Below are 25,194 nucleotides of genomic sequence, written 5' to 3'. Positions count from 1 at the left end.
TTAACTACAGGGGATGCTCAAGAAGTCATTAGGTTCCTCCTTGGCACTAGTAGCAGGTGATGGTGATTTTGGATGGGATCGCAGCAAGAGAGAAAAGAGTTAAACTTCTTCTCATTTCATGCTGAGGTCCTAACAAAAACTGATCTGCTACTCTGCTACTTCTTAAGATGATGGAGTTCCTAATGACTTGTTTACTGTCACATGTAGTTTGGCACTGAGCTTCTTCCAGGCGAACAATCAAATCACACAACAGACATGACAACTCTTATGAGATAATGAAAAGTGGAGCTCAGATGCACTGAACGGAGATAGGTCAAATTCTGTTCCAACCTATCTAGTCATTCTCATGACGAATTTTGCTAAGCATCTTAGCTTCATATGGCCCAATATTCAAAGGAACTGATACACATAATACCTGGCTGTTTTTGACTTTCTCAACCTTTTGTAGTACAATTAAGCGATTGATGGATTGGAGCTGGCCAAGGGAGATGTTACAAAAGTAGGAATTAACAGTTTTAGGAAACAGCTGGAGTTTGGGACCCTCAAATTGCTATTAAAAATGTAACCAAATCCTACAACTCGCAGATAAACTACCATGATGAATTAATTTAGAGTAGAGCTACATTATCAAATGTATCTAATGGTCAAATCCTTCCTAGTCAGCACATTTATTAGACACAGGTGGGAGACAACATATTTGAATTGCCCCAAGTGTAAAATATTGATTGAATATTGAATATTGCATGCTAGAGAGAAGGGTTCATCTTAACAGACTGGTTTCTATGTGAATGACTTTTAACACACACATATACAGGTGCACAGAATTGTTATTCCAATTCACTGACTTTAAAACAAGAAGCATGACTAATTATTTGAATTAGCAATTGTAAGGGCTGCTTCATCTATGGATTTGCTGATTTCAGTGGGTCTTACACATTCGTTCAAAATTTAAAGTTAAGCTCTTCTTCTATTAACTACATCTCTTCAAAGGTTATGTAAAATAGCAGGTGGAATTTTAAAGATGTTAACGGCAGCATTATGGCAAAAAGTGAGTAGCTACGACTGATAAGGAAGCAGCTCATATAACTTGGGTCAACAGCAGACCTTAGCTGCAGGAAATTAGAGTGAATATTGAGAAAGTTAGAAATTAAAGCTCAAGAAGCACCGTGCTGCAACTTAAGACCTCAAACATTTGGATAATGTTACTTCATTTGCTGGTGATTATTTCCATAAGAGATGTACCGTATTTTTCACTCTATAGGACGCACTTTTTCCCCTCCAAAAATTAAGGAGAAATGTGTGTGCGTCCTATGGAGCGAATGCAGGCTCTTTGGCTTCAGCAATAGCAACACGAAGCCTCCGAAGCGCAGAGGGAGCGCTCCCCCCACGCTCCGGAGGCTTATGGTAGCTATCCCTGAAGCCAGGAGAGCAAGAGGGATCGGTGTGCAAGAGGGATCAGGCTTCAGGGATAGCTGCCTGAAGCCTTTGGAGCGCAGTGCAGTGCAGCACAAGTTCCCGCTGCGCTCCGCAGGCTTCAGGTTCCTTTCACTGAAGCCAGGAGAGCAAGACTCTCCTGGCTTCAGCAAAGAGGGAGAGCTGCGCAGCGCCCCTTCAGCCAAGCGGGAGGAGAAATGGAAGGAGCTCCGTTTCTCCTGCCGCTTCACTGAAGGGGCGCTGAGCAGAGAGGGGGAGAATATTTTTTTCTTGTTCTCCCCCTCTAAAACAAGGTGCGTCCTATAGAGCGAAAAATACGGTAAGCGCTGAAAATCTAATCAGCAAATACTTGCCATTACTGATGTGTGTATGTTAACTGAATATTTACTTGCCCAAACTTCATAGAAGTCTGATGTAGGCATTTCTCACTAACTACTGATTCAATATTCAACTTTATTTACTAAAGATAACTTACAAAACAAGGGAGCATACCTGCCTTTACTACAACCAGAGCTTCTGTGAAAGAGTCAAGAGTGAAGGGATCACAAGCAACCTAACAGCCAAGTAATAACCTACTATTAATGTTTCATTCATGTTTCAATAAAAGCAATACTTGCCCTTCACATTCTTTCATAAATATGTTATATGTTCATAAATGCACAGAAATAGAGTCTCACTTTTGTACATATTCAGTATCTTCGAGTTGTAATGAGATCTCTTCCACAAACCAGCAGCATCACTGAAATTTGAATTCCAATTTGATCAATAGAATTCATTGTTGTAGTCATCTTTCCCCAAGAAATCCACTAATACTCATGAAATGCTTCAAAGATTGACTAATTTTCTCATATCTCTTTCCGCTTAGCCTTCACATTTTCTCAGAGACAAAGAAACTGGAAGCAATTAACAACTTGGGTCATATAAGAAGCAGCAATGCTTTTCATCACAAGGAATATAAATTCATATGATCCAAAGAACAAATCTATACAGAAGTCCCATTGAGTTCAATAGGGCTTACTTCCAGGTAGGTGTGTATAGGGTTGCAGGATATTTATGCTTCATTTTTAAAAGAAATGTTTATGCACTTGAGTGGAATGAGAAGTGTACACTGAGGTTTGCAATTTCCCTGTCTATACACCAGTTCTAGAAGGAAAAAAATCCAGTACCACGCCTGCACAAAGAGTATTGCATTATGTTTGACTTATCTTATATATCAAATGTAAAAAAAGGCCATACAAAGTTCCTACTAATACAGCCTCCCAGCTGTTCCACAGCTTATTCCACAACATTACTGAGCAAGATTTGGTTACAACATCTGAAGAAATTGGAGTGGGACTCTCTAATCAACAGTTAATAGAAATGTTATGGGGAAATGACAGCACACCGGCTGCCAAAAGCAGAGAAGGAATATGTGACAATCATGTTTTAGGGAATTACTTATTATTGGTGTGGTAATAGAAGCAGTGTTTAGAAATCTACACTTAAGCTCAGAGTTATGTGTCAAAAAAGATGCTCAAAGTGGTATATAGTCAGCATCTTTGCTTGATCAAGTAATGTAGCTCTGGATCTGGGTACCAAACATGAATGCCACAGATACTGCCTTGAGTTTCATGATGGAGGAAAGGCAGGGTAAGGCATCAGGTATGAAACAAAACAAGCTAACACTTAATAGAAGCTTATTTATTTACATTAAGTGTTGTGTAAAAGAACATTTCCACCCTGACATCACTTACGGCAACTCACAACCATTAAAATCACCACACCATCATAAATCCACAATATTACAAAGCCTGTGGCTGTATTCCAATAGCAGTTTATTCAGCCTTTCTGATGTTCTGCACTCGTTTCTGTATTTTTTGCTTCCAGGGAAAAAAAATCAGTTTTTTAGCCCCTTCTTAACCATGTCTTGTGTTGACAAAATTTGGGTACATTCCCCACCATTTAAGAATTAGCGTGACTTGTTGGTGTATCAGTTCAAAAGCCACGGTTCAATATTGCAACAGGTACTGCCATGTGAAAGGAAAGTTAGAAATCAAGAGTAAAACTAATGCAAAAAACCCCATGATGCCTTAATGCTCATGTCTGAAGCCTAACTTGCAATGGGAGCCCAAAAGGAGCAGATCAGTGTGCCTCTCTGAGCCTTTGTTTCAAGACCCCCCACAACTTTCCACCTACCCCTTCAGTTACTCCCCCCTCCTCATTTTATGCCTCATGAGCTTGCTGCTTGCTTCTTCTGCATATGGTGTGCATATGTTAGTTTAGTCTTGGTTAGAATTACTAAACTATTCCCCATTGCCACAAAAGATGTGCATATCTCATGGCAGTATTAAACACACATTTTTTTTTATCATGTGTGCGTATTCAGTAAACATTATCCTCATTTTGAGATCTGTGCGAGCTACCGGATAATTCTGCTAAAATGTACTATTGCCAGTGTCCAAATGCCTTAATACATCTCTGTTGTCGTCCTAGTGGTGCAGCAATAAAACTACAGTACTAGCACGTCTGAAAAGCTAAGGAAAGTCTGGTGTGGTTTCAATGGGAGACCGACTGTGCGTTGAGATTCCTGCATTGCAGGGGGTTAGATCACAGGACCCTCAGAATACCTTCCAACTCTTGCAACTAATTTATTTATTTATTTATTTATTTATTTATTTATTTATTTAAAATAAGGATCCCACCCCCCACCCCTAGGTTTGCATCTGTTTTGGAATTATTCTTAGAAGATCTGTGTTTTCTGCCCATGGCTCCTTAGGGATGAAGGGGAGAATAGAACTTAAATAATACACAAGACCCTTCAAACGTATGAGTGTGAAGCATGTGTCTGCTAACAGAAGTTTGCTAACAGAAGCTACAATAAGAAATTCCCTGTACTGTATCAAAGAGGTACAAGCTTTTCAGTACTGTGTTTTTCCCTGAATTTGTGATGGAGGCTGGAGAAGTTGACATATAAAACTGGAAGCTGACCTTTGTCTGTATATTACAACTCATCCTGAGACCTCTTGATTTCCACTTTAATTGGTACCAGTGGCCTTCATAAGAGTCTTGCCCCATGCCAGGTGGCATACTAAATAGCCTCAAAGGGTTAAGACATGACAAGGCAAGACAACAGCTATCCAAGAGACTATGAAGTGGGTGCTTGTTCAGTAACAAGACTGCAGCATTTAAACTGCTCCAAGATCTCAAATAAGCTCTTCTATCTCCTCAGCAAGCCTAACAACAGCCAGAATCCCAGCCTGCAAGCTTTTAATTTGCTTAAACATTTATAAAACAAAATGAATTCAAAGGGACTTCAAAGCTGAAGCAGGAATGTAAAGATGCAGCTTTCAGTCTTGGGACTACTCATTGGACGGCCTCTGCTTGTGTCTCTTCAGTCAGTGACTTCTAAGGGAACTAACAGGCTCAGGCGGTTGGAAGGCCATTTAGCAGGCATTGCAGAATTCTTACCTGAAAAAATGTGAACAACCAGTATCTGGCTCAGTTCTTTCAAACACAGAGAATCTAAAACCTTCCAGATGTGTAGAGGTACAAAGACTGGCTCCCTACATCCCCTAGAACCACTTTGGATAATAAATCGGGTCCTCCCTTAAAGAGGGCACGTATTGCGGTGAGACCTGGAAACCGACACCCTGTGTTGTGGGTGGGTACGCTTCGTCAGCCACAACACCCGATTGGTAGGTCCCTCGTAGCTGGGTGCAATCTGGCCAATGGGATGCAGTCCAAATGGTTCGAGGGACCTATTTATGACCATGCATGTGACTCAGAGCTTCCTCTTTAGGCATGTGCATTCAGAAAACCCGCCCACCTCTCCCTACTTTCAGGGCTTTGCGCTTGACCTTGGTATGCTGTTGTGTGCCATCTGTCATTGGGACAGGGGCACGGCAGGAATTTTCCCCACTTGGCTGATTGGCTGTTGCCATTTGGGTTTCGCCTGCCGCGTAGCAAATCGTCACAACTTGTAAGGTTGCAGATAGGCTCTGGTTCAGGTGATAGGGATGGGAGAACGTTCTCGCCATCCCTATGTGAAGGGTATTCTGTGAAAGGAATCGATGGTTTGGTCAACCCCTGAGAGGGGGTTGTGCCCGTGCCTGAGTCCAAGGGGACATTTGGGTGGCGGAGTTAGCCCCTTCCCGGCTTTTCGCTTATCCAGGTGTTCACCCTTGGCTGACCTATGCTGGAACCCTGGCTCAGTGCTACCTGCATGGCAGGGAGCTAGTCAAACCAGAGCCTCTGCAACCAGTCACTTTCTGTAATCAATAAAGTTGTGGCCTAAATTCTGCCAAAAACCAAACCAAAAATTTGAGTCAAGTGTGAATTTATTTAGGGGGGAGGTTTCTGGGTCTGAACACACAATTGCCACTGCTTTAGATGCTGAATGCAAATAGCGAAGGATGTAAAAATGGCCTTACACACACATCTCTTTCATGTGAGAATGGTCCATTGGACAGCTAGCAAGCTAACTTGTGTTACTTTTAGAGATGCCTTCAGACAAATACCTGCTTGCATTCATCTCAAAAAATATACATGCATGTATTCAAATTTGTGTGGGACGTGGGTGGCACTGTGGGTTAAACCACAGAGCCTAGGACTTGCCGATCAGAAGGTCGGCGGTTCAAATCCCCGCGACGGGGTGAGCTCCCATTGCTCAGTCCCTGCTCCTGCCAACCTAGCAGTTCGAAAGCACGTCAAAGTGCAAGTAGATAAATAGGTGCCGCTGCAGCAGGAAGGTAAACAGCGTTTCTGTGTGCTGCTCTGGTTCACCAGAAGCGGCTTAGTCATGCTGGCCACATGACCCAAAAGCTGTACGCTGGCGCCCTCGGCCAATAAAGCGAGACCCGAGACTTGGCCACAACTGGACCTAATGGTCAGGGGTCCCTTTACCTTTACACAAATTTGTACACAGGAGTGGGAAAGGAATGGCTGTTTCTTTTCTATGGAGTATTTCAGCCAAATTCTCTAGGAACACACACTTAAAAATTGTTATTATGCTGAGAACGTAAATTGCCGATTACTCGGAAAAAACCTTTGAACAACGTATGTCTGGGGGGCGGGGCAGGAATTCAATGAAACATTTGTATATTTGAAGTCACCAAGAGTCTTGCAATTTTGTTCAATGCTGTGTGTGCTGGAAATGGAGGCTGCGCATCTCCGTTTTTATTTCTGGCAGGCCCTTGTTATTCTTTCACATACAAGTTTCCTTTGCAAGACATTCAAAGTTAATGAGACATTAGATTTTATATAACCTGAAGCAAGCACCTCAAGTGACAAGCCAATCTGAATTCTGAAAACATCCATTAACCTTCTGTGCTAGCAGAACATTTCAGAAGCATGTTTTCTCCCATGCTATTCTATAGCAAGCAGAGCTAGAAAAATGAGTGAAATAAAAGGGTATCGACCCATACTGTACTTGCCTAAATTTAATCTTGCTCTCTCTCTTTTTTCTTTTTTCTTTTCTTTTTCAAACTAACAGCTACCCTGTTAGTAACTTGGAAAGAACATTTTGTTACAGGTAGTGAGTTCTGTAGCTGTCGGGCAAAAATAGTTCCCATTTCTCACAGGGGAGGTTACAGAATCCACTTAACACTAGTGTAATCTTAATGTGTATATGTTGAAGTACACCATGGGATTCTCCACCCTGCCTTTTATTTGCAATTCTTTCATCTTGGCTTGTCTCCTTTTTTGAAGGGACAATCCCTGAAGCCTATTGCACACAAAACTGTGAATTGGTAAGGAGGGATTAGGTCCTGGTTAACATTGGGCCATTTGTGGTATGTATAAACCAAAAGCATGCCTTAAAATTATACAAATTAATAGATGCAGTGAGGAAAATTCCTTTAAAAATCCTGCACAGAACCTGGAATTTTTATTTTACATGGAAAAAGAAACGTAACAGAACTCTAGAAGCACAGCTTATTTGTACTGTTTTTGTATGGCTTTACTGTCTTTATTGACATTAAGATTATTTATCATTGTTCTGCTCTTTTTTTTAATTGCTATTTTTACTATTGGTCATTTGGTATGTTGTGAGCCACTTTGAGCACTATTATAGGCAAGTGGCATACAAATAAACTGATGATTATTGTGATTAGGGCTTTTGTTCAGCCGGAACTCACTGAAACTCCGGCACCTTTCAGGTGAGCGCAATTGCCAGAGAAGGTATTCACTTCTATTTCTAAAAAAACAGCACTGATTGTGACGATGATTTAGCAACTGACAGATGTACTTCCTGGGGAGTTCACAATAAACCTAGATCCCAAATTCACTACTAGAGTCCAAAACTGCAAACGCTGAGGTCTGCTTTTAACAATTTTCTGCACAGGATTAATTAATCTTTCATCTTCCTTTTTGAGAAGAAGTCCTTCTCCTCCACCAAAGCCAAAACAGGTTTGGTTCTCATGGCACAGTAAGCCAAACTATGGTTTACTGGGACTGAATGAACATGCAGACTCCCAGAGAAGAATCTCACAGCTGAAGGACCATTAGCCATGTAAGGAGATTAGTAAATATTCCTGCTTTTGCTGCCTGTTTGAGAATGGGGTGGGGGTGGGTGAGTGTAGGAGAAAGAGGTGGGGGCAGGGTAACTAATAGGCCAGAATGGATGCTCAGTAGTTTTTAGCTTGCTGGATCATAACTTATGCTGCGAGCATGACATGCATGGAATAGCTGCAGCTCATACAGGTGTATTTAGTCTGCAACCCGGCACTGAAAAAGCTTCATCGCATTTCGTACAACTCAACACTCTTGCAAATCATTCCAAAGAAGTTACTGTGACATATATCTAGTCTCCTTCCCCTGCTATACTTAGTGGACAAGGCACGTGCCTTCTAATATCCAGAAGTTTTCTTTATTAAATCCTGTCTGGTAGGGAAATATTAAATTATACCTGGTGGGAAGGTCAAGAAATCCTGGCAAAGCTTATCACCAGGTAGCCAGTGTTAGAAACTCAAATATATAAGGTAGGTGCCAAAGGACACTTTAAATCTAGGTTACGGTCACCAGAATGGATTGTTGGACTGGATGACCCTTGGGGTCCCTTTCAAACCTACAATTCTACAAGTCTATGATCTCAACTACATTGTTTGACTGTACCTTGCTCTTACAATAATTCATTTGTCCCAGTATGCAAGGAGAAACATACACAGTAGAAACGGAATTGGTACGGCTTCCAACAAAGATAAAAAATACATTAAAATGTCACACATTAAAAAACTTCCCTGAACAGGGCTGCCTTCAGATGTCTTCTAAATGTCAGGTAGTTGTTATTCTCTTTGACTTCTGATGGGAGGGCATTCCACAGGGCAGGCGCCACTACCAAGAAGGCCCTCTGCCTGTAGCTTTGCTTCTCGCAGTGAGGGAACCGCCAGAAGGCCCTCGGCACTGGACCTCAGCATCTGGGCAGAACGATGGGGGTGGAGATGCTCCTTCAGGTATACTGGGCTGAGGATGTTTAGGGCTTTAAATGTCAACACCAACACTTTGAATTGTGCTCGGAAATGTACTCGGCCCACAAATCTCTGCCTAGTCACAACTGGACCCATGTCAGTAGCAAAACGCGCCTGGCTAATTTCTAAAACTGCAGATAGCTGCAACTTTTTTGGATCTGAGAAGGGGATATCTTCCCGCACCATTGAAAGCTGTTAAGAGTATGTCCTATGATATGCTGAATAGCGCCAACTGTCCTTCAGCAACCATGCGGGTCCTGAGCCCTTAAATATGGACTACAGTCCACATTTTTTGTCTCTCGTCTGCCATCTATGCTGTGCTAATCATGAGACCTGTTTGCAAGGAGCAAGATCAGAATAAGATAAACTTCAGCTATCCCATTCTCAGTATTCTTCTGCCCAGTCGTTTGTTGTCTTCCTTTTCTTATTTTATTCTTAATCAAACTCTGTACAGTTCAGCTGTTGAGGTCCAAGTGTCTTTATGTCCAACAATATGGATTAGTGTAATCTCCTTGGCTCTGGGTGCATCCTACCCGTTTGAAAAGGTGGAATTTCACAGGGGGAAAGAGCAGGCTGTGCTGAACCCCAGGGTGAGGGAGACAGCTGGAAGCTAGCCGTGTCTTTCCTATTAAATTGAGAAGGATTTGACCAACAAATGCAGGACATCCTGTCTCGGAGCCCCCTTATAAGCAATTGTTTTGACCTACCAGAATTTCCTCCCATTTGGGACTGCAGGTATTAAGAGGGGAAGACGGTAGCCACAACACGGGATAGTCTTTGGCCATGACTGGCCTACCTCACAAGACAGTTGTTCAAGGAAAGTCATAAGCAGGCTCTCCGAGCTTTCTCCTTCCACAACAGTTACTAACCTACACATATATTTTATTGTTCACTTGCTTACACACAGCTGTGCTAATTTGCACGGCCTGGAAGGGGCTGGGGTATATATGCAGATTGGAGAGAGACATTTCTCAGCCTGGTTGCCTGGAGGCAATTATTCCTTGCCAGAAGCATCTGGCTATTCAGAAACCTACACTTACAACATAAACAGTGCTACCTTCAAAGAGTATTAATCTCTAGGGGGGCAATTGTAACATTTGAAGAATGTCTGTTATAAAGGCATGTACACTGGGGGCAAGGGCAATTGCTTAAACTGAGAAACGCTTGAGAGGGTGAAATCAAAAATTCTAACAGGCCGGAGGGTAATTTTAACTTCCAAGACACCCAATATCAAATTAAATAATGCAAACTTAGGAAGCAATGAACATTCATGCAATTTAAAGCTAGGTGTGAATTTTAGTGCACCTTTTCCCTTCCTTCCCTTTCCCTTGTGGGTCTTGTCTTTCTAGTTTGCAAACCTGATGGCAGGGCCTGTCTCTCACTCTTTTATTACTGACGTGCGGCACTTTGGGAGACAACTGTCTGAAAAGCAGGGTAAAAAAAGTAAACAAGTAAGGAAATTTGCTCAGGAACGTACTGACATTCTTCTACAGTGAAATATTTGTCTCTTTGTTTAGATGTACTTGAAATGAAATCTTCCATGTCACCATCTCAATCACTTTATGACTACAGTTTGAATACCGATTCCATTCTAAAATATCATGCAACTATATAATGTTAACACTTAAAGCAAATGAAACCATATACTGTACAGTTAAACCTTAAACAGATCTCTGTCCAGAAGCAAGTCATATACCTTGCATCTAGGGAACAGGGTGACTGCTGGTTTTCAAAAAAAAAATTGCGCCAATGACTGGGCTGGAACTTGACTTTTTGGGCTTTTTATCACTTTCATCTCCTTCCCCTCCTACATCTACATGAACTGACACTCCCCCCCCCCTCTAGAACAATACATGATATATGACTCTCAAATAATCCTAAGGGGATTCCACCAAGGCAACTTCAACATTACCCAGTTGGCTTGATAGAAGATTGCTGGCTGAATGCTGACATCTGTGGCAAAAAAGGGGGTCTCCTAAGATTTCAGCACCAGTCCCATAATTGCATTCAAGTACATATACAACGGGGCGCAGGTGGCGCTGTGGGTTAAACCACAGAGCCTAGGGCTTGCTGATCAGAAGGTTGGCGGTTCGAATCCCCGCGACGGGGTGAGCTCCCGTTACTCGGTCCCTGCTCCTGCCAACCTAGCAGTTCGAAAGCACATCAAAGTGCAAGTAGATAAATAGGTACTGCTCCTGCGGGAAGGTAAACAGCGTTTCCATGCACTGCTCTGGTTCGCCAGAAGCGTCTTAGTCATGCTGGCCACATAACCTGGAAGCTGTATGCCGGCTCCCTCAGCCAGTAAAGCGAGATGAGCGCCGCAACCCCAGAGTCGGCCACGACTGGACCTAATGGTCAGGGGTCCCTTACATATACAACAGGTAGATGAGGAAGAACCTTTACTGCTGCTGTTGCAATCTTCAAGAAAATGAACAGCATATATTGAACAGCCCACTCCCTTCGGCTGTTCAGCCCCATTCAGACAAGCAGTAAACGACACACCAGTGTTGAGAAGGCAGCTCTGCCTTACCAAGCACACTGTTACTGGTATTCACTAGTAAGGAAAACTAATTGCTACACATCTTCTCCCCTTACTTAATTTTCCTTTTGAGTGAAAAAGAATTTACACCAAGGCCTTCCCAATTTAAAAAACAGAAAAAGTCCAGGAGACTTTTTAACCTCATCTATTTGATTCCATCAACACAGTTAAAGAACAAGAATCTATTACTCAATATGTCAACACTTACCCAACCTCAATTAAAGGGCTGACCCTACAAATCACCCCCTAGATGGAATTTTAAAATGGCTGCATAGCCAACAGCTTTTTGTTTCTGTATTCCATAGTCCGATTGTTCATCACTACTACAATTTGCTCAGAAACAGATGCATATATGCTTCTGAAATGTTTCTAACTACAAGGTTTACCCTTTCCCCAGTGTGTCGCTCATACTCAGTTCCCTAAACATCCCATCAAATGACCTACAAAAGCTACCATCTGGCTATTTAAGGAACAGCAGCACCTGAGCTTTACGCACCCACAAATTTATCCACTTAGTATGCTAAGTGAATGGGAGTATTAATTTAACCTTCTTTTTTTTTAGAACTCTGAAATACCTTTCTAGTAAATTTGCAGGGTGAATATATAATGAAAAGTCAAAACGGTAAAAAGTCTTAAAGTGGTTACTCCCAGATAAGTAACATGAAAATAAACAAGGCCCTTAGTGCAGGCATCCCCAAACTCGGTCCTCCAGATGTTTTGGGACTACAATTACCATCATCCCTGACCACTGGTCCTGTTAGCTAGGGATGATGGGAGTTGTAGTCCCAAAACATCTGGAGAGCCGAGTTTGGGGGTGCCTGACTAAGAGCATCAAGGAAGTCTATTTAATTTAGTTTAAACAAGAAAACATATTCATTTTCCTCCAATGTTTTTACTGTGAGGAACTGTTGTTACTCTGTGAACCAACAGACAGATGTCAAATGGACATATGAAGACTGGATACCAAACTCTCATCATGCCCCACAGTCTTTATTAGTGGCTTTCTTCATCTATAAACGTGATCAACAAATTGTTTGAAATATGTTGTGAGGACAAAATTTAAACACACACACACACATTTAAAAGCACTTTGAAAGTTAAAACATTATAAATTGCATTGTACTATTCAGTGGACTTTTGTACCCTTGGTTTATCAACTTTCTAAGATAAGGCAAACGTATGTTCTCTATTTATAAGAGACACTGAAGGACCCTGAACACTGCTTGTGACAGCTGGTAAGGAGAGGAAAATGGGTGGGTTTGTCCTCCATTTTCCTCAGCTCTCAAACGTGAAGGGGAAGAATAGGTGCTTTTATTACAACAAATTCAGGAGGCAAACCAGGAACCCAGCATATGAAAAGTGAGCTTACTTAGTGCTGGGTTTGGATCTTTGGAGTCTAAAAGTTCAGATGTCTTTGAAGCAGACAATATCTCCAAGTACAAAACTAATGATGAATGAACAGACGAATGTAAATAAATGGTTTTGGGATTGTGTGTGTGTGTTTGTTTGTGTGTGTGTGAATCTTCTTCAATCAATGTCTCAGAAGTAGTTAACCACCTATACAAACCACCTATACCGCCATTTTCAAGGCAACTCTTGTCACAACAAGCCTTGAACATCTGGAACTATACTTGATAATCAGATAACGCTAATATTCTTTACTTGGGACTTTTGTTATTTTAACCCATGTGCACCTATACTCATTCTACACGCCTATTTATAGTTTTGGTTTTCATTTTTAAATTTTCATCTGCCATTAACCATTCTCTCAGCTTTATATACCTCGTAAAATGAATTTAAAAGACTTTGCAAAAAGGGGGGAAAAAGCAGCAGTACAGTTAGCCAGGCAGCTAGTTATAGTGCTATTTTCTCCTAATGCAAATATACAGAAACAGATAAAAATAGCTGAAGCTGCCAAGTCTGCTATCTGCACTATAGATTTGAAACAGCTTAACAGGCATTCCCTCTCCCCAGGAAAAAACTATTAATTGGATGATATGGCATCTAACTTTAATTGTTAATGGACAAGTGGCAAACCAGGAGGAGGAGGGAGGTGAGCAAGTTATATGGACGCAGTGTAGCTTGCAAAAACTTTGATGTAGACCAGTATTTTTTACAGCGCAGTCCAAAAATATGGATCTGCCAGCAATGCTGTAGTGATATTAATGTAATGCTGGCATGATTTCATGTTCCATGATGCTGCAATTAGACAAGTCAATACACTCCAGTCTAAACACAAGTTTAGATTAGACATTAACTCATTGGTAATATGAAGAAAAGGTCACATAACTTTAATAACTGCAGTGGCCCTGTAATGGGCTGGTAGTTGCACGAGAAGAGGTCCTCTCATGCAACAGGACCTTCCCAACCCTCCTCCCCAGAGCAGCCTTCAGTGCCCTCCAGCTTGTGCAAGCACTTCACCCAATTTTCACTGATTCCATCATTCCCTGAATATCATTTGTCCCAATCAAGAAGTAATGAAGTGCGACTAACAGGTAATCCTGGAAGCGAATGTGAATTTCCATAAGCATCAAAAGAGGTATCCAGAGACTTCAACAGGACTCAAAGAAGTGTCATAAAGCAGTTAAGGAAGTGTGTCTAGATCAGCACTGTTGGAAGAGGCTGCTTATGCCCATATGCTATTTGGGGAGTGATAAGACTATTCAATGAACACTACAGGAGAAGACTTTCCATGATTAAATTCAGTAGACTATTAAAGGGCTTCCAAGGACAGCACAACGTTTGCTTTATAGGGTCAGAGGGTTCAATCTAAGAAAGTAGCCTACAATGAAATGGTGCACAAATGTGTGTTTTTAAAATAAAAATAGCAATAAATCACAGCTGCTACTTACCACATATTCCCTGCACTAAACAGATTTCTGAGTTCCCCTCAAAAATTCAGACCAGATTTACTCTTTTTAGGTTTTGGTCGTCCAAAGGGCATAATGGTTGCTATAAAGGAGAAGTGAGAAGCCTGCTTTAGAGAAAGTACCAGGCTGATATGCAGGGAAAGGCAAGGCTTGTCCAAAAGGGTGGGGGTCACCCAAAGCCTGCTTTGTGCAGCTCCCAACGTAGCCAACAACCAGCCTTTGAAGCAGGAACCCAGCGCTAAGCCGATACAAAGGAAGAGCGAGTTTGCTTAAGCATTGGGTTTGGATCTTTAGAGTCTAAAGAAAGCAGGCTGCGAACAAGAAATCAAAGGGCTCAGAAAATAAAGTAATGCCACTACAACTGAGCACTTAAGGAAGTAACTGATCTGTTCACCGTAGTACCTCTGAGAAAGTTCAGGCTTAAGGGAAGGAGAACCTTCAGAAGTTACAGGATTCTTTCTATAGGCTTTAGAAAAGAGTTCAAAGCTATGACCCCAAAATTTTGATTCTAAAGAAAATCCTAATGAAATCTTCTGGCAAGGGGAAAAAAATTCATAGCACTGCACTTGATTGAAACATATAACTAATCAATGAAAACTATATTCATTTTTCTGGGAAAAATATTTTTGTACATAATTGTTCTAAGACAACACTAACAGTCAATTCAAAAATATGTTTGTTATTTTGCCTTCCTTGCCTACCACTTTTGCAAGACGTCAGTGTAATTTCAGATACACTCAACATACGCAATGGACGTTTCACTTACGTTAACTGGGGCAGAAATTTCCTCCAACATGCACAGTTGTATCCAGGTCCCTTCAACTCCAAAGTCTTTGCTTTCCCTGCTATGGTTTGTCAGCTGCTTCAGCAATCAGTATTTGTTTAACACAGACGCTCTAGATAGGCGCTCACTCTCAGCCCCACCACTGAATCATGCAATCGTGCAATCTGAATCATGTTGAGGAGGACAGCAGGCCACCCTCCTTCTGTCGTGTCCCCATTACCTTCCATGCTTTGGCGGGGTAACTTGTGCAGTGGGGAGCCTGTTTTACTCATGTAAGTTCTTCAGATGATTCAGAACTCTGCACTCTCAGGTCTGCACAGAGAACCTACTAAGGCTGGGCGATATATCATCCAAAACCGGTTTGAAGTCCATATTGTGATTTCGGTGTCATAATTTTTGACTTGGCAATATATTTATGATGTTTGTGTGTGCACGCGTGCGCTATGCAAAAATCGCAATGTGTGAAAAACTGTGAAGCCATCCAATGCCTCTACATAGCACCATTCTTATTTCAGATATTGTGTTATATCAGTATATCGTGATGCTCAGCTGGTGATATGTCATGATGCTGAAAACCAGGTATCACCCAGCCCTACAATGTTCGCCTCTACATAGTTATTTCCTTATTCCAGACATTGTGATATATCATGATGCTTAGATGGTGACATATCACGATGTTGAAAACCAGATATCGCCCAGCCCTAGAGCCTACATGAGTAGAGAAGAAGTTAACTTCTTCAACATGAGGAAGGTCACATGGGAGAGAGGCCGTTCTTGTTCCCTCAAGTGATTCTTATCACATGGAAGGTGAACACCTACCCACAATGTTACTTTTTGATTCGTGTTCCTGGCTTCTTAAATGTTTATCTTTCTAGCATATTATTTTCTAAAGTACGTTCAGGAAAGTCATTATATTGGGAGCTCTGGTTTTTCTATATTGGCTTTGCAAACACAACACTGATTAAGATTAAATCATCATATGTTGGTTACTGCACAAGCTGAATTAAGACTATAGAGCATGGCAGGCAATGCACATTCTCTTTTACAGAAGATGGAGAAATGTTTCCTAATTTGCACATTAGGCATTTCCTGCATATATATTGTGATTTTCATCGGTGAAGAAGTTCACCTGGGAGCACTCCTTAAATCATCAAATTTACTTTCCTGGCATCCCAACTTGTGACATATTTTGAATGCTATCATGAATTCTGCATATTGTTAATATTTAAAATTATGATTTCGTTAGAAAAGAATGACATGGTTGTTGTTAGTAATGAGCCCACCTGTGCTACATTTACAGGTTTAAAACTGTCTAGAACTCATTGTTAGCACCTTTGTAAATTATTTTCTCTGTCATTGGATACGTTTTATATGCAACTATTTGATGTTAGTGTTTCATTATATCCCTTATTAACAGATTATTGGCCCGTGTGATCTTTCTTTATGCCAGAGGACAACGGAATTGCATGGCTGAATCTGAAACCAAGTGCTAGGAAATAAAAAGGGAGGTACTAAGAGAGCCAGCGCAGTGTAGTGGTTAAGAGCGGTGGACTCGTAATCTGGGGAACTGGGTTTGCTTCCCCGCTCCTCCACATGCAGCTGCTGGGTGACCTTGGGCTAGTCACACTTCTCTGAAGTCTCTCAGCCTCACTCACCTCACAGAGTGTCTGTTGTGGAGGAGTAAGGGAAATGAGATTGTTAGCCGCTTTGAGACTCCTTAAGGGGAGTAAAAGGCGGGATATCAAGTCCAAACTCCTCCTCCTCTTCTTCATAAAATACAAGTCACAATTCTATGCATGCTTACAAAAAACAAAACGTTCTACTGTGTCCAATGGACCTAAATTGTTTAAGAAGCTATTTTTTCCTACTTCCTTCTTATTTCTTAACCAGTTACAGATCTATACTAGTACCTATCCTCTAATTTCACAACTGCTAAGCGTACTTGGGAGTCTTTGGTGAAGTGCTTTGTCAAATGCTTTTTGAAAGTCTGTGTAGATAATACCAACTGAATCACGCCTATCCATATGCTTGTCAGTATTCTTGAATAACTCTAATATGTTAGTGAGACAGGGCTTACCCTCGAAGAAGCCACGCTGTCTCTCATTCAGCAAGTCTTGTTCTTTTATATACAGTTTTATCTTTAACAACATTGTTATGTACTGAAGTTCTCACCCTGGGCCAGCAGGGGGATACTGTAGATAGTTTTCACTCAGGTCTGCATATGCAAATAAGGGATTGAAAGTGACATTCAGTGATTGGATGGTTACTTGGATAGAAAATGGTTACTGTTGCATTCTAGGGGAGCTCTATATAAGCAGGCTGGCTGAACCCTTCAGTTCAGTTCTGTTCTGGCCTGTGAATAAACAAGAGCTGTTTGAAGAATCGCTGTGTCGTCTGATATGTTCACCCACAACTTAATATATTCCACCCATTTCCCCATAAAATATATTAAGATAGTCGACTTGTAATTTCCAGGCTCCCTTTTTTTAAAAAAACAACTGGTTTTACACTGGCCACTTCCCATTCTTCAGGCACACAAGCTGATCTTACGGGCAAGTTACAAACTTTTGTAAGAAGATGAGCAGTTTTAGATTAAAAACTCTCAGGCAGGAGCCACTTAAGACACGGTGTTTTGTCAGTTTACCTATAAAGCCTATAACATCATTTTCTGTCAATGCTTTTGCCTGAGTTCCTCAGACATCCTTCCCATGAAAGTTAGTTTAGAAACAGGGGTTTGTCCTATATCTTCCACTGTGAAGTCAGAGCCAAATAATTCACTCACCTTTTTTTTTTTAAATCTCCTTATCCTCCTTTAGAACATCTTTGACTCCCTTGTCATTCAACGGTTCAACCACCTCCCTAGCTGTTCTCCTGCTCCTAATGGATTTAAATTATTTATTGTGGTATTGTCAGGGGTTCAGGGACAGAGGCACAGGGTAGGCAGGAGATGGAGAGCGATGGGGATGAATCCCAGGACAGCGAGGAAGAGGATGACAATGACTCAAGAGATTCCATGAGTCTTTCCAGCGAATCAGAGGATTCCCAGAAGGGGGCGCCGGTGGTCAAGGCCAGGGGAGCCCCAGGGGGGACGTGTCAGGAGCAGGGGGCCAGCGGGGGATCCCAAAGTGGCAGCTGGGCGTCAGGACCAGCCTCCCCGCCAGAGTGCAGCGAAGGGGGTGGAGGTTTCAGTGTATCAGGGGAAGCGGCTCCGGCAGCAGAGAAAGGAGGGAGGTCGGAGCAAGCCACCCTCCCGGAAGGGGAGGGGAGTAGTGAAGGGAGTAGTGTAGCTGTTAAAAGGAAGGTTAGAGGTTGGGCGCGTGCGCCAAGTTCAAATGTAGAGGCGCGCGGAAGTACAGGGAGCCCGGAGGAGGGGCCAGGTCCCAAAGCCCGCAGGAGGGGGCAAGAGCAGTCTGATTCCGCGTCAGAGGAATCCAGGAGGGGCGAAACCCCAGCGGGCAGAAAGACCCTGCGGAAAAGGAAAGAGAGAAAGAGGTGGAGCAGCGCAAGCCTCTTAAACTGGTGCAGGGGAGGGACGGATTCAGAGGGGACTTCAGCGGTCTAAGCCTAGCAGACGTAGGGCTGCACGCCTCGGATGTGAAGCAAACAATGAACTGCAATAAACACTTTTGTATATAAGAAGAGATAGGCGTTGGTCTTTTGTGAGCTGAGACCTGAGGCAGCCCTGACAGGTATGCTTTTATATTTTTAGCAGGGTGGATAAAAATAATTGATTTTTAATAAATAAATAAATCAGATTTTTTTAAAAAAATTAAATTGGATTTTAAAAATAAAATGCTTTTGGAGGAAAAATCTTTCTAAAGATAAGTTTTCTGTTTAGGTTACATTTTAGTCCAAAGGCTATTCATCAGGAAATAAGGATTTGTTTTAAGTTTTTCATGTGTGCTAAAACTCAGTCTAAGTTTTTTCTTCTTTTAAGTTGAACCACATCAGTGAACAATCATGGATACATATGCTATAATGTTATTGCTTTAGTTAAATAAATTGTTTAAATTGTTATTAAGGAAATGATTATTTTTCTCCTTCCAATAAAGTACAGCAGAAAAGTTGTCCAAATATAAACAGTTAACTTATTAAACCTCACAATAATTTCATAATTATCCATCTATGTATTTCTAATAGTATAACCAAATCAGTAATTTTTGATATAACTGTAAAAACTACTCTGAAAATTTATTATTCCAAAAATGAAACCTTCATCTAGTTGTAAATATTAAGATGATACCAGCAAGAATGAGTTTTTCTGTTAAATAAAATAAAATAAATCAAGTCTTACTAACTAGTGATTTAAATCAAGTCTTACTGACTACTGATTTAAATTGATTTGATTTACATCAAATCCACCCTGATTTTTAGCAGTGTCTGCTACTCCTCAAGTAAGTATGATCTAGCCAAAAGACACGTGGCAGAATTGAAGGAGGGAATATACATAGGAGAGAATTGGACAAGTTGCCAGGAAACTCTACTGTTGTTTTCACAGCTATATATTTAAATTGGTTTGTTTTCCCTCCCAGCCTTCCTTCATAATTATGCCACCAAATAAGTGTTTTGGCTGGGATACACAACTGCTGCTTCAATGCAATGGGGCAAAACAGGATATTACATGTTGTTGAGCTGTTGCCCTGGCACAAACGGTAGGAATACGGTGCCAAATTCCTTCTAGCATTCAGTGACTGGATAAGTACTGATAGGTGCCTGTAAAGCTGTGCAGACTCTACAGCATTAAGAACAAGTGACAGCATAAGAAATATCTACCCTGAGGGGTAGATGCGGCGAATAGCTGTTAATTGAAAAAAGGCTATTTTAAGGTTGGTGCAGCCTTGTTCTGCCAAATCTGTCAGTCTCTGAAGGACATGATGGGCAAGAGCAGGAAAGTAGGAGGGACCCAAAAGCCACAGAGGAAAACCACCTCCTCCCACAACGACCTGTTTCGCCATTATTTATGTCTACCTGAATCCTCCTAGCATACTGTTTTAAAATTAAGCAAGTAGGAGACACGCTACAGTTTATGTTCTAGTTGACCTCATAGTGATCTCCCATATTATTTCCCTATAAACCAAAAAGAACATAAAACAGATATATTTTAAGGGCTCCCCAGGAACATCTTGGTTTATCTTAAAAAGCAAAGCCTTTCGCTCCATATTTTAATCTCACGTCACTTTCATGGCAATAAAGGTGTTAATTGCTGCTTATCATAATGAATTCCATTTTTCCTATAAAAAATAATGAAGTGGTGGATAATATACACAGCTTTTTTTTTTTTAGATAGCAGCAATACAAATGTAAGCATTAATGGTCCGCAGAGAATATAGGATATTTATCTCCTTTCCCCTTAGAGACGTAACAAAACAGAACACAGCAAAGACTGAATTTTATACATGAAGCGTTGGTCACACAAATACTTCACAACATAAATACTATAAAGTGATCACGTAAGGGTTTCACGTCAACAAATGAACCAGCCTTTAAAATAAGAGAAGAGACAAGAACTATCTGAATTAAGGCCAAACCTCTCTTAGCTGTTAATGTAGGTAAAACTTTGCCAAAGCACAAAATAGAACAAGGATCTTTCAAAGTGGTGTTACAAATATGTGTTAGCCGCAACCTTTTTTCAAAAGGTCATGAGTATCTGCGCAGGTGTGCAAATTAAGCTTCATAAACTTTAGCACACTGTATTATTACTTACAAGAAGTCGTTCTTTATGGAAAGAGTTTTATGCACAACATAAAAAAGTTCCAAGGAAAGGAAGATCTACGCAAAAATTAAGAGAAATATGCAAAATATCAAGGAACACTGTAAAATAAAACAAGGAAAATAGTACAGAGGCACTGATCTTTTTTATATAACAATGGCCTAAGACAATGTTGGACGGAAATAGGAATGTGCATTGTAACTTGACTGTTCTCTTTATCCATGGCTGCTAATATTATTCTCTCTCTAGTGTCCAAAATATTTTTATTTTTCACTTTTAATTCGTATACCACCTTTCTATATTACTATGCACAAGGCAGTTTACAATTTTCTAACAATACAGGCAAGCTGTTAATTGTCAAGAAGATTTCTCCTGCATGCAAAAATGCATTTTAAACAATACTGAGCCCATAACTGTGTTCAGGCATTCACATGGACATGAGGACAGGGCAGGGGCATACATGAAAACTCCACCTCAAACTCGGAGGTTTCTAAGTGTGCTCAATTGAATGTGCTTTAAAAAATCACCTTCAGACCTTTGCACTAACCCTGCAAAATTCAGAAGAGAAACATGGGGTGTTGGGGACTGGATTGCATGTGCACCCTTACTCCACCTACAGTTTAATTCCACCCACGTTCAACCGAATCCTGAAACACGGCTAATAATTATGCGTCTGAACTGTTAAACACTGATCCATTCACAAACCGAACATGAGAGACATCAAGAGCAAACAGAGGTGAAATTTAATCATAAGCTATGAAACCCAACTTTTTCAGATTCCAAGTAGAAACATAAGCTACTAGTCTACTGAATTTGCCATCAAAGTTTAAAACTTTGAATGCATCAGGGATTTTTTTTAATAGTGAATGAACCTTTTTGTGTGTGTTTTTTTACCCCTGCATGTTGAGCTTTTGAAGATTTGTTCTGCATAAAAACCATGAAAGTCACACCACCTGCCAATGGAAGTAAATCAGTCACATTCTTTTTGTATAAGGGTCTTTTGCACATACTTTGGTAATCCCAGCTCAAACATTTATACACTGAATTAAATGTCCCTATGATAATAGAAACATTCTCACTCTCTTTACTCCAGCTGAACTGGTAGCTTTTTTTTTAAACAAAACTATTAATCTTTACAGACAACCAAACAGTAATTTTCTTTGTTAATGGGTAATCATTAAAATAATCCAAAAATAGTAATACAATCTCCTTTAATTATTAGATCAAATGCATGCAATGTGTTTGTAAAAAAAGTATTTTCACAGAAGATTTCACAGAGGAGCACCAAAACACTTTTCTGATTTTTGTTGTTAAAGAGGCAACTCTGTTGCAAAAGTGGTAACCAAACAGCAGTCAAAGCAAGAACCTCAAGCGACCGGTTGGTTTATCTGATTAAATGAAACAACGCAACACAACACACTTGTAAAATATGAAACCGGTTGCCACTGCAAACCTCTTTATGACTTCATACAGCTGTAGATAGAAGTAAGGTTTTACCCACCTGGGATCTTTCTGAATGCTATCAATTGAAGGTGACCTAGCCAAGGTTCCCTCAGGTGGGATGGCTGGTCCAGATTTGCTGTATGGTGATTCAACAGAAGGACAATACTGCAGCTGTCGGTAGGGGTCTGCGTAATTGGAGGCTGGGCCGGCTGCATAGCTGGCCCTCTGGAAGGTCGCTGTTGCGTTCTGTGAGCCGTGTTGACTGCCTGTGCGCTGTAAGGGTACGGAGTCGACACCAGGGGAAGATGGGGCTACGACAGGAAAGTAGGGACAAAGTAAAAAATTGAGGACCTGTTCACAGAAATGGTTAACCAGGTCTAGGCAGAGGAAAAAAATACACACATATAAACAGGGGTTTGAAAAGAACGAGAAAAAAAGAACATTGTCATTCCTGAAATCATCATCAAACACAGTTCAAATGAAAAGCTTTAAATGAAGCATCATATTTATTAGCCAGAAGATTAACTGCTTTATAGCATGTTCAAGAATACTAGCCACAGGTAAGTACGTACACAAACAAAACCCCTAGGCATCACAGTGCTACTTTATCAGTTGCCAAACTTGGAACACTTTAAAAAAAGGCAAAACTGCTACCTAGGAACTGTAGCCCCATGCAGATCACCTGCCACATTCTTCTTCATGCTAAGATTATACAGGAATAATGAAGACAATGCATACAAATTGCATTAGCAGTGTTTTTCCATATCAAACCTTCAAATGTCCCAACACCATATTCAGATTATCTGCCTGCATTAGAAGTGAAACGTAACCCATTGGTGGTTATTAATAGCCACAATGTAATCAAGGAGCTGCTTATTTTTCAAATTAGTGAAATAACACTCAGTCTTTTATTACACTCATTTTCTAAGTGAAGATGTTTGAGGCAAGATCTAAATTTATTCAAAATACGGGCCAAATCCTAGGAGTTTCCTTTCTGTCTATAGTGGCCAGATTTGTGTCACTACAGTACGATCGCGTCTGATGCGCCATTAACTAGTGCAATTTCAACCTTGCATGGTTGAAAGCTGGCAAGCTGAAACTGCAGATTAAATGAACGTAGGGAGGAGACAATAGAAGCTATTTTTGCACTCGGTGCAAGCTCTCCTCCTTGCTTACTGGGCAAGTCCCTCTCAGAGTGCAGAATCCGGGATGCTCTCCCAAGATCTTGCGGGAACTTGGATGGTCCCACAAGATCTCATAAGAGCACTTCAAAGCCTGCACACTGAAAGGGACCTGCTTGGTGTTTTTGCATATATGTGCCATGCCTGGACCGTAAACTCCATGCAAAATGCAATTGTACTTTATAGAGTAACAACATTTGTGATTAAAAAAAGGTCATCGTTGACAGAAAAAAGTCCAATTATATTGGTTCTCGGTGGGTTTGATATGGTGGTCTTAAAATAACAGGCTAGCATACATTCTGTACTGTTTAAATCTTCTTAAACTTTTTTTAAAACTGCAATTAACCAAGACTGAAATTCTGTGCATTCTGACTTAAAAAAAAAATCCCATTCAATGCATGAGGCTTATTTCAAAGGAAATATTCACAGGATTATAGTTCTTGCCACTCACCCTGCCATTGACCTACCACTGCACAACAAGCTCTCCGGGAGGCCAAACCACAAGTACAACAAAGGGGAGGGGAGGGAAAGAATGAAGTCTGATCAAATATCTTAGAGGTTTCGCAGTAGTTTCCTCCCTTATGTTCATATTAACCTTACAAACAGACTGAACCTTTGGCGAAGGACCCGGGATTAGCAACCCAAGTCCCTGACAAATGCAAACTGTCATGAAATGAGGCCGTTGGTTTGGAAGGATGAAGGAAGGCTGATTAAACCTTTCCCTGCCAAACACCTTTCCCTTAAACTCACCTCCTTTAGCAACTTTTCTTCCAACAGAGAAGTGTTGCTGGCAGTAGAGAGGAAAAAAAAAATGGGGAGCAAGCGTACAAGGGAGATGCAGCAAGCAAGGAAAGTTAATTTTTTTCACTTCTGCCCTCCTCACCAATTATTTTTAAATATTCAGCAGCGATTCAGGTCCACTGAACTAGTTTTGCCCTTAATGAATAGTCATCCCAAATTGGGAAATCAAGGTAACATCAATGGGTTTTTTTTTCTTCTTTCCAAGTTACAGAGAAAATCATATGAATTTATGACCTTCAAACTGGCACAACTTCCATTTTATTAGGACAAATATTTCATAATTACAAGGTAAGTAAAATGGGTAAGCAAAAGTATACATATTGTCTTGTTACTGTCAGCATCAACAGAACATTGGGGATGACATTTCTCATTGTTCAACTTTATAACTGTGTTTGCCATTTCTCTTGAAAATATGCATTTAGGAGATGCATATCAATCCAATCAAATGACAACTGCTATTTCATTAAAGAGCTGGAATGGACTGAGAGAGGTTTATACCAAGCACTAAAATAATTTACAAGTACACTTCATGTCAATGTTTCCTGAATATTCCATGTGACTTTTAGAAATACCATATACCAATTAGGATTCAAGCACATTTTAAAGATCTTCACCTTGAAATTAAGAACAGCATTTCAATCTATTCTAGTTTGGATTTGATATTCCTTTTCTTCATGCAATTTTCATTTGGGTGTATATGGAACAGCAAGCTGAACTACAGAATGTAGTTGTTAATTATGACAATGGTTATGATGGTGCAGTACCGAAAATTTGTTGGTTAGTAGACATTCAAAAAGAATGCAATGATGTAAAGTAATATTAGCCCACATGGGTGATATCAGGTATTTAATCTTAAAAAACATCATACACACTAACAGCAGCCTTGTGTACCTCCCCTCCCCTTTCAACAGTTCTACGTTTTGGTTCGTATTTCAATTATTTTCACATTTATTGTAAGCTGTAAGAACTTTTATGTTTCAGGCAATATAC

General features: G+C 40.7%; 1 protein-coding gene across 6 annotated transcripts in view; it reads right to left on the bottom strand.

Moving 5' to 3' along the window:
* Positions 1 to 25,194, bottom strand: part of LOC308481901 (catenin delta-2) — a 221,982-nt gene that overhangs the window by 186,828 nt on the left and 9,960 nt on the right. For 3 of the 6 annotated variants that reach the window (XM_081014726.1, XM_081014729.1, XM_081014728.1), the window contains exon 2: positions 22,281 to 22,599. In XM_081014726.1, the coding sequence (XP_080870852.1) occupies positions 22,281 to 22,599 (319 nt within the window). The remainder of the gene's footprint in view (positions 1 to 22,280; positions 22,600 to 25,194) is intronic. The other 3 variants (XM_081014727.1, XM_081014731.1, XM_081014730.1) reach the window with 1 other exon arrangement.

This window comes from Podarcis pityusensis, assembly GCF_964106645.2.
Source record: "Podarcis pityusensis genome assembly, chromosome: 7".
In the NCBI taxonomy this organism is placed as follows: Eukaryota; Metazoa; Chordata; class Lepidosauria; order Squamata; family Lacertidae; genus Podarcis; species Podarcis pityusensis.
The sequence above is the reverse complement of the archived record's forward strand: the minus strand, read 5'-3'. Positions and strand labels throughout refer to the sequence as shown.